General features: G+C 44.5%; 1 protein-coding gene across 1 annotated transcript; it reads right to left on the reverse strand.

Moving 5' to 3' along the window:
* Nucleotides 1-3,533: 3,533 nt before the first annotated feature.
* LOC112239888 (small conductance calcium-activated potassium channel protein 3-like) lies at nucleotides 3,534-7,135 on the reverse strand. Its single transcript, XM_042312434.1, has 3 exons — nucleotides 6,581-7,135; nucleotides 5,890-5,959; nucleotides 3,534-4,110 (listed from the first exon to the last, which is right to left on the reverse strand). Exons 2-3 carry the CDS (start codon nucleotides 5,941-5,943, stop codon nucleotides 3,742-3,744), a joined length of 423 nt encoding a protein of 140 aa, XP_042168368.1. The 5' UTR covers nucleotides 5,944-5,959; nucleotides 6,581-7,135; the 3' UTR covers nucleotides 3,534-3,741.
* Nucleotides 7,136-10,601: the final 3,466 nt, after the last annotated feature.

Below are 10,601 nucleotides of genomic sequence, written 5' to 3' on the forward strand. Positions count from 1 at the left end.
TCATGTTTAATCTACACACACACACACACACACACACACACACACACACTTTAATGGAGTCACACATTTAACACTGCAAAAAATTACTTGGTATTTTTGTCTTGTTTTCAGTAAAAATATCAAAAAATTTATCATAGCTTTATACAGTGTGATGGAGTTACTTTACACAATTTCACTCATATCTGCAGTGCATTTCAATAAAAAATTTAACCGTTTCATAATTACAGTACAACTGCATTTTTGGAGATGTGAATTAAATATTTGAATTGTAATTGTGATGTTTCAGCGGAGCGGTGAGTGTGTAATTGTGCACTACTTACGCATTCAGGCGGTCTGCAATACTTTGCCACGCTTTTTCTCTTTGCTTTATCACTGTGGCGCTGTTGCCTTTCTTCTTAATTATATCTTTTACCTCCTCGTATGCCTCCATGAGGATTTGTGCTTCCGACGGGGAAAAGTACGCGGCTCTAGTTGCCATGGTAAATCAGTTAATCTGTGATCTGTGGCGGGGTCTATTTGAGTGAGCCGTGAGCGCGCACCTATCCAGGATTGGTTTCACCTGGCTTAATGAATCCGTGTCTGCTCATCCTGGCTTGGTCTTTGTGCAACCAATTAAGCCTGGACGCACATGTTTTGGCTTCATTGAGCTCAGCTGAGTCATTTATCCCGGATGTCTTAATTCTACTTTTGTGCAACAGGCCCCGGCTTGGTTGGGTTGTGTTTCGGAGGACGCATGGCTTTCGACCTTCGTCTCTCCCGAGCCCGTACGGGAGTTGTAGCGATGAGACAAGATAATAACTACTAACAAATGGATACCACGAAATTGGGGAGAAAAAGTTTATTTAATTTGATTTTTTATTTAAAAAAAACTCTACTCTTCTTGGGGTCCAAAATAATTATTTGGACATACAGGCTACATTTGTTTTATCTAACATTAAATTATTAAACTTTGATATACAATACATTTTGTATCTCCAAGGAACAAATAGAATTTCGCACCATAACACGTCTTCAAACACTCCTTATGCACCTGCAACTAGATTCTTTAAAGAGCCAATCTGCGATTAAAACAATAACAAAGCAGATGACCCGCCTCTGTTTGGGTAAACAGCTGAGGGATGGGCCTGAAGAAATGTAACCACTCAAATTCATAGACATAGCTTTGGATGCAAGCAGTGATCATCCATAATATCAACATTAGACTAAAAACAAATCAAATATAACTATTGTAACATAAGCATTTCTAAGTTATATTCTTCAAGAATCAATAAGTATATCATTCATTTATGTCAAATGTATGTAACAAGTGCAGATTGCCATTTTAACAACAATGTGAGGTGTAAATTGGACTGGGGAAAGAAAACACATTTTAGCATGTAGACCATAAAATCAGGTATTCTAACATAGGAAAAGGACAGGGGGATACCTAGTCAGTTGTACAACTGAATGTATACAACTGAAATGTGTCTTCCGCATTTAACCCAACCCCTCTGAATCAGAGAGGTGCGGAGGGCTGCCTTAATGGACATCCACGTCTTCGGCGCCCGGGGAACAGGGGGTTACCTGCCTTGCTCAGGGGCAGAACCACAGGTGGGGATTTGATCTTGCAACCTTTTGGAACAGGACAGGTGTCTACAGGCAGAGTAGTGTTTATACTGCAGGTAAACTGTAATGATTCCAAAGAAGAAAGAACAGACCAGCCAAAATTCACCCAATAACTCAGTGATGTTATATAGATATATACTTTATTAATTATCTCTGATAAAATAAAATTACAAAATCATTTCACCCTCAAACGCACCTCCCTTGTCCATTATTTATTATTATTAAAGTTTATTATTAATACATTTATCATAATTGTCAGGACGAATGAGAAGAATACTATAGTATAATAATAGTAGATATTAGCTATAACCGTTAAATCGTAATGGTAGAAAAGACTGAGCAATACAAAGCTATGTAGATTTCAGTAACAGTATACTTACTGTACAGTACAATATTCCAAGCGGGTGTAATTCAATATTCTGGCCACAGAATGTCACTATAAGACAGTTTTCAAATTGGTCTCCGTAGAAAGGGCGTACAGAAGAAAAATAATATCTTATTCCATCACATCATAATAATTATTCTCTCAGATATATAGTCTCTCCCTCTATAGGGTTAAGTTTTGTAAGCAACCGTTTCTCTCTTGCCATGGCCTGTATCCTTTGTCTGGTTAATATTCCTTTATTCCCTGTCTATGGCAGTCCATCGAGCACAGTGAAAAGTGCCGTCCACAAAGCACTAGTACTAGTCCAAATCCAATGTTCCTTGAAAAACATTGTCAGGAAATCTGAAACTCCTCTTCCCATCTCCCCAGTGACATCCTCTTCTGCCTCTCTTTTGTAGTCCATTTGAGAGAGAGCACTTTGGTAGATTGTGTGTGTGTGTGTGTGTGTGTGTGTCTGCATGTGGATGTGGTTCAGCGTGTATGTGTGTGGGTTTAGGCATATCTGTGCCCCTGTGCAAACGGTGTGCTTGTGGTTTGAAATGTACAGCATACATTCATTAAAACAGAGTTTTGGGGACGTGTGTGCATAAGGAAATATGGCAGTAGTGTTTCCTTGGACAGTGTCTATGCTCTCTGCGTCAAGTAATAAATGCCTGGCAGTATGTTCTTTTCAGTTGGACTTAGTGCATTGTCTGCTTGGCAGTAATAGGCTATAGTATAGGCTGTACTATAGTGTTTTATAGTCTACTATAGTATGCTGCGCGATATTGTGTGCTATTTTGTGTGTGTGTGTGTTTGCTGTGTATTTTGTTGTGGTGTGTTTATGTTGCCATGGTGTGTGTGTATGTGTGTGTTAAAAGGTAGGCATACTACATGGAGAGTCTGTGTTGTGTGTGTGTGTGTGTGTATATGTGTGTGTGTGTGTGTGTGTGTGTGTGTGTGTGTGTGTGCGTGTGTGTGCGTGTGTGTGTGGTGTTTCGTATGTATTATGGTCGTTGATTAAATGGTTCGTTAAAGGGATGCTCGTTACCACACAAGTAGCAGTTAGATAGAAAATAGATCATAAGGACAAAAAGTCATAGTCAATAATTCCTGATGGAGGGATGGGAGGGAAGAGGGTGAGAAATGGAGGGATGGGAGGGAAGAGGGAGAGATGGAGGGATGGGAGGGAAGAGGGGGAGAGATTGAGGGATGGGAGGGAAGAGGGGAGAGATGGAGGGAGAGAAAGAGTTGAAGAGAAAGAGGGATAGAGAGGGATGAATGGAAAAAGAGAGGAAGACGTTTTCCTGTCATTAGATTGGATTCCATTAAAGACCTCTGTAATTAGTCCTGGTTATCTGTTTCCCCCTTCATCCCCCTTTCCCCCCTCTCCATTTCCATCTCCTTCTCTCTCTCCCAACCTCCCTCCACTTCCTTGGCTCTCCCATCCCTCACCTTGTCTACCTCCCATCCCTCCCTCCCTCTCACAGCCTCTTATCTCTGATCCTTTCCCTCGCCCTCCCCCATTTCCCCCACTCCTCTATTTTCCTCCCCTATCCCACCCCTCCTCCCTACTCCTTTCCTTAGCAGCTGGATGAGCTAGTGTTGGGCTTCTGGCTGCCCTCCCTTACCCTACCCCCCTCCTCCTCTCTGCAGAGTTGAAGTTGCTAGTATTGGGGCTGACCTCCTCATCCCGTATTCCTACTGGCTCTCTATCTCCTCCTCTACCCTCACCTCTTCTTTCCATTTCCCATCCTCTCCTCCTCCTCTCTTCAACAACTGGAGGTGCTAGTATTGGCACTAGTGCTACCCTCTATGGTTCCTTCTGGGGGCTGCTGTGGCTCTGGGGCCAGGGTTGGGCTTGGGGTCAGGGCATGGGCAGGGGCCAGCTGAGCAACAGGGACCAGGGCTGTCCCTCCTCCACCTGCACCTCCCCATCCTCCTCCCCTGTAGTCCCTCTCTCTGAGCAGGTGGAGCAAGGTGGTGTGCTGGGCAGACAGAGTGGCAGACAGGTGGGCAGGCAGGGCACTAAAGCCAGCGGTCAGCTGTTCCACCCGCGTTTCCAGAGACAGCATCTGTCGCTCCAGGTCCTCACTGCGATCGTTCAGCTCCGACATCAGCTCGTACATCACACTTTGCATCTGTACGCACGCACGCACACACGCGCGCGCACACACACACGAAGAGAGGGAGATCATTTAACAATGACATCAGCAGGGTTGGGGTCAATTTGAATTAAAGTCACTCAATTCAGGAAGTGATTTGATTTTTTTTCTTTCAGTTTACTTCCTGAATTGACTGACTTCAATTAGAATTAACCCAATCACTGGAGAGATATGGAGGATTGAGTAAGAGAGCCATGAAAAAGGGAATGAGAACGAGAGAGAGAGAAGAGAAGAGGAGTGAGTGTGAGGAAGGGAACCCTCTGTGTGGGCGTTATCATCTGGTAAAGGCTGAATAAGAAAGGAGACAGAGAGTTCAGGGCTGAATAAGAAAGGAGAGAGAGAGAGTTAAGGGCTGAATAAGAAAGGAGAGAGAGAGAGAGTTAAGGGCTGAATAAGAAAGGAGAGAGAGAGAGAGAGTTAAGGGCTGAATAAGAAAGGAGAGAGAGAGAGAGAGAGAGAGAGAGAGAGAGAGAGAGAGAGAGAGAGAGAGAAGGGCTGAATAAGAAAGGAGAGAGAGAGGGAGTTAAGGGCTGAATAAGAAAGGAGAGAGAGAGAGTTAAGGGCTGAATAAGAAAGGAGGAGAGAGAGAGAGTTAAGGGCTGAATAAGAAAAGAGAGAGAGAGAGAGTTAAGGGCTGAATAAGAAAGGAGAGAGAGAGAGTTAAGGGCTGAATAAGAAAGGAGAGAGAGAGAGAGAGTTAAGGGCTGAATAAGAAAGGAGAGAGAGAGAGTTAAGGGCTGAATAGAAAAAAGAGAGAGAGAGAGAGAGATAAGGGCTGAATAAGAAAGGAGAGAGAGAGAGAGAGTTAAGGCTGAATAAGAAAGGAGAGAGAGAGAGAGAGTTAAGGGCTGAATAGAAAAGGAGAGAGAGAGAGAGATAAGGGCTGAATAAGAAAGGAGAGAGATATAGTTAAGGGCTGAATAAGAAAGGAGAGAGAGAGAGAGTACAGGTAGATAGAACATCCCTCCATCGGCCATCAGAGCATCGTAACCATGGTAAAGAGTGGCCGATTTAAAATATTTGTGGCAGAAGGCACTGATCCATAGAGACACACACACACCATCTACACACTGAACCACCCTCTCTCTTTCTTTCTCTTTTTTCTCTTTTTCTTTCTCTCATGCATTCACACCCACACATTAACAGAAATACCGCCCCTCCCCTCTCCTCTCTTCTCTCATTTTTCTCTCTGTCATCCCATTTTTAACACTTGTTCCGGTTGCTAGGAGACGCAAAGCCACAGAAACAGATGGGTCAGAATGGAAACAGCGGAATGCTGAGATATATTTTGGGGGGCAAAGTTATGTGTGTCAGAGGGTAGTGCATGTGGTGTGTTTGTGTATGTGTTTGTATGTTTGTGTGGGTGTGTGTGTGTTTGTGTGCTTCTTAAATACCAGCCCCTCGTATCATGCTTGGACAGCTTTGGATAAGTGCAAGTTAGTAGCACTGATATTTGGCAGTGTCTGCCACGTACATAGACTAACAGTACATGGCCTTCAGATTGCAGGCCTGAGTACAGTAAGACTAAAGCAAAGTAACTAGCGAGCTACTGCTCCGTTTCAACTGTTATGGGCAGCCTAGCTGTTTGGAGGAGGTGCTTTCTGTATCCGGAAGTGTCCATGTACACAAAGACACCAGTCAGTGGCAGAGGTAAACAATATCCTGTATGACTACAGATGTCAGCATTTGACATTGCTCTACGTGTGTGTGTGTGATGTGTGTGTGTGTGTCTGTGTGTGTGTGTGTGTGTGTCACCTTTGAGAGGTCCACCAGAGTGTTGGCCTGATCACTCAGTTTCCTCTGCTCCATCTTCACACTACGCAGTCTGCAAAGAAACACACACATACACTGTGTCACACACTTACACACTGTGACACACACACATTGATGATGCATCCACAAAAGAGTTATGCCAGAAAACTGCTAGGTCACAGCCAGGTAACAGTTATTAGCCCAGCTAGGTTAGCAGCAGGTGTATAGCATCAGATTCTAGAATTAGACAGCATAGACCAGACCAGGAAGTACATACAGTAGAAGCCAACTGATCCAACAGCTTCAGTTAGCACCATTCACTGGACAGGAGTTCCATTCGGCTTCCAGAGCAGGTATAAACCCATCATTGTCTAATCTATTTTCACGTCAGACTAGACAGGTGTCAGACTAGCTAGCCAACCTCTACAACTAATTAACACAGGTTAACCACTATTTTCATGATCAATGGCGTTTTTCATTCATCATGGATGAGCTAGCTAGAAATAGTTAAACACGTCTATCAGGATGTTTCTCATAATGATGCTGGGTCAGCCCTGTCAACCAATCACAATGCAGTGTTTCCTGTCCTTGAACTAACCACAGAGACCTAGGCTAGACAATATGTCTGGGTTGTTAATACATGTAAGTGTATTGAGGGCTGCGGGTCAGAGATGTGATGTGTGTGTGCTCTCACTGGTGGATGGCCTGCAGGAACTTCCTCTGGTGTTTGCGGACTCTGGAGTGGTCAATCTTCTTCTGTAGTTTGGTGTGTTTGTAGATGAGCCAAGTCTCCCTCAGAACATTGGCCGCAGCATTTTTTATCTGCACAGAGAGAACACACACACACACAGTTACACAGGTAGCCCCTGGCAACCGAGTCAGGCAGCAAATCTACCCGACCTCTTCACCGGTCCCATCTCTCTCTATCTTCCTCTCTCTCGTTCTCAGTCTCTATCTCTCTTCCTCAACACACAGACAATGTCTTCTTTCAACACACTCCTCTGTTTTTCTCTTCTCCTGGAGAGTACAACAGTCCCTACTCTCTCTGTCCCTCCACACACATTTGCTCACATACAGTCAGTCACACACTGTCCTTACGTAGAGTCAGCCTCCACAGCCCAGTACTATTCATCCACACAGAGACCTGTCCTTAGGGAGAGTCAGCCTCCACAGCCCAATACTATTCATCCACACACACAGACATGTCCTTAGAGAGAGTCAGCCTCCACAGCCCAGTACTATTCACAGTGTCTCCTGACCCCTCCTGTCTCAGCCTCCAGTATTTATGCTGCAGTAGTTTATGTGTCGGGGGGCTGGGGTCAGTTTGTTATATCTGGAGTACTTCTCCTGTCCTATTCGGTGTCCTGTGTGAATCTAAGTGTGCGTTCTCTAATTCTCTCCTTCTCTCTTTCTTTCTCTCTCTCGGAGGACCCGAGCCCTAGGACCTGAGCTCCAGGACTACCTGACATGATGACTCCTTGCTGTCCCCAGGCCACCTGGCCATGCTGCTGTTCCAGTTTCAACTGACCTGAGCCCTAGGACCATGCCCCAGGACTACCTGACATGATGACTCCTTGCTGTCCCCAGTCCACCTGGCCATGCCGCTTGCTCCAGTTTCAACTTCCACCTGACTGTGCTGCTGCTCCAGTTTCAACTGTTCTGCCTTATTATTATTCGACCATGCTGGTCATTTATGAACATTTGAACATCTTGGCCATGTTCTGTTATAATCTCCACCCGGCACAGCCAGAAGAGGACTGGCCACCCCACATAGCCTGGTTCCTCTCTAGGTTTCTTCCTAGGTTTTGGCCTTTCTAGGGAGTTTTTCCTAGCCACCGTGCTTCTACACCTGCATTGCTTGCTGTTTGGGGTTTTAGGCTGGGTTTCTGTACAGCACTTTGAGATATCAGCTGATGTACGAAGGGCTATATAAATAAATTTGATTTGATTTGATTTGATTTGATATTCATCCACACAGAGACCTGTCCTTAGAGAGAGTCAGCCTCCACAGCCCAATACTATTCATCCACACAGAGACCTGTCCTTAGGGAGAGTCAGCCTCCACAGCCCAATACTATTCATCCACACACACAGACATGTCCTTAGGGAGAGTCAGCCTCCACTGCCCAATACTAGTCATGCACACAGACCTGTTGTCACGCCCCGGTCTTAGTATTTTGTGTTTTCTTTATTAATTTGGTCAGGCCAGGGTGTGACATGGGTTTTACTTATGTGGTGTGTTTTGTCTTGTTTTTTTGTAGGTATTGGGATTGTGGTATAGTGGGGTTTTCTAGGAAAGTCTATGGTTGCCTGAAGTGGTTCTCAATCAGAGGCAGGTGTTTACCGTTGTCTCTGATTGGGAACCATATTTAGGCAGCCATATTCTTTGAGTGTTTTGTGGGTGATTGTTCCTGTCTCTGTGTTGGTTTGCACCAGATAGGATGTTTAGGTTTTCACGTTACGTTTGTTGTTTTGTATTGTTCGTGTTTATTTGTTTTATTAAACATGTATCAAAATTACCACGCTGCATTTTGGTCCGCCTCTCCTTCACCGCAAGAAAACCGTTACACCTGCCCTTAGAGGGAGTCAGCCTCCACAGCCCAATACTATTCATCCACACAGACCTATCCTTAGAGAGAGTCAGCCTCCACAGCCCAATACTATTCATCCACACAGAGACCTGTCCTTAGAGAGAGTCAGCCTCCACAGCCCAATACTATTCATCCACACAGAGACCTGTCCTTAGAGAGTCAGCCTCCACAGCCCAGTACTATTCATCCACACAGAGACCTGTCCTTAGAGAGAGTCAGCCTCCACAGCCCAATACTATTCATCCACACAGAGACCTATCCTTAGAGAGAGTCAGCCTCCACAGCCCAGTACTATTCATCCACACAGAGACCTGTCCTTAGAGAGAGCCAGCCTCCACAGCCCAGTACTATTCATCCACACAGACCTATCCTTAGAGAGAGTCAGCCTCCACAGCCCAGTACTATTCATCCACACAGAGACCTGTCCTTAGAGAGAGCCAGCCTCCACAGCCCAGTACTATTCATCCACACAGACCTGTCCTTAGAGAGAGTCAGAGGAGAGACCTGGGAGGAGTCACAGTCACCGCCTCATCACATTCTAACACACACATTTTCAACAGATCAAGCTTGATTAATTGAACCAGGTGTGTTAGTGCTGTGGTAGAACAAAAGCCTGCACACACACACCGTGGTTCCCCAAGACCAGGTTTGAAGAAATCATCAGTAGGACACCCTGGTGGGTGGCAGTGAGGGAGCATGTATCAATCAGTGAAATGGATCAATTAGCTCAGTGTTTTAGATGCTAAGTACAGTCAGGTGTGCTGCATGGCTGGAAAAACACACTGCTTCTGGAACTCCAGCACCAGGGATGCCTAGCTAGCCTTGTTATATATGTACATTATGTATATTCTGTATGGTTTAGTAGGTTGCTATGCAATTACAACACAGGGGCCTGAAAAATCCCCTCTACCCCTTCCTTTGAATGAGGGAACATCTCTGAAGACATAAATTGAATGAGGACTTCAAAGAGATGCTGTGCAGTGAACAAAACAATTATCCCCGTCTGAGGAGCACAAAGGACCTGGCAGCACTGCTAATCAGCATGAGTCCACCGCAGTCAAGGACTGCACACACACACACACACACACACACACACACACACACACACACACACACACACACACACACACACACACACACACACACACACACACACGAACAGCAGTTCTTAGGGCTGGTGGGAGAGTTCATTCAACCTAGGAGAGTGTGTTTTAATCAGAAGGTAAACAGATAACATGCAGGTTGGAAATGTCATTGCATTTGCTGGCTGGCACATTCTGAAATTATCTGGAGTGTCATAATAATGTCACAACAACACCAAGGTGCTCCCTAGCAACTTTACCGCCACATAGTTACAACGCTATCATCCTTGTTAGTCACATAATTACAACACTATCATCCTTGTTAGTCACATAGTTACAACACTATCATCCTTGTAAGTCCCATAGTTACAACATTATCATCCTTGTTAGTCACATAGTTACAATGCTATCATCCTTGTTAGTAACATAGTTACAACGCTATCATCCTTGTTAGTCACATAGTTACAACGCTATCATCCTTGTTAGTCACATAGTTACAACGCTATCATCCTTGTTAGTCACATAGTTACAACGCTATCATCCTTGTTAGTCACATAGTTACAACGCTATCATCCTTGTTAGTCACATAGTTACAACGCTATCATCCTTGTTAGTCAAATAGTTACAACGCTATCATGGTTCAGTCTGGTTTTAGACCCCATCATAGCACTGAGACGGCACTTGTGAAGGTGGTAAATTACATTTTAATGGCATCTGTCCTCGTGCTCCTAGACCTTAGTGCTGCTTTTGATACCATCGATGACCACATTCTTTTGGAGAGATTGGAAACCCAAATTGGTCTACACGGACAAGTTCTGGCCTGGTTTAGATCTTATCTGTCGGAAAGATATCAGTTTGTCTCTGTGAATGGTTTGTCCTCTGACAAATCAACTGTAAATTTTGGTGTTCCTCAAGGTTCCATTTTGGGACCACTATTGTTTTCACTATATATTTTACCTCTTGGGGATGTTATTCGAAAACACAATGTTAACTTTCACTGCTATGCGGATGACACACAGCTGTACATTTCAATGAAACATGG

Source organism: Oncorhynchus tshawytscha, unplaced genomic scaffold, assembly GCF_018296145.1.
Source record: "Oncorhynchus tshawytscha isolate Ot180627B unplaced genomic scaffold, Otsh_v2.0 Un_contig_8601_pilon_pilon, whole genome shotgun sequence".
Classification (NCBI taxonomy): domain Eukaryota; kingdom Metazoa; phylum Chordata; class Actinopteri; order Salmoniformes; family Salmonidae; genus Oncorhynchus; species Oncorhynchus tshawytscha.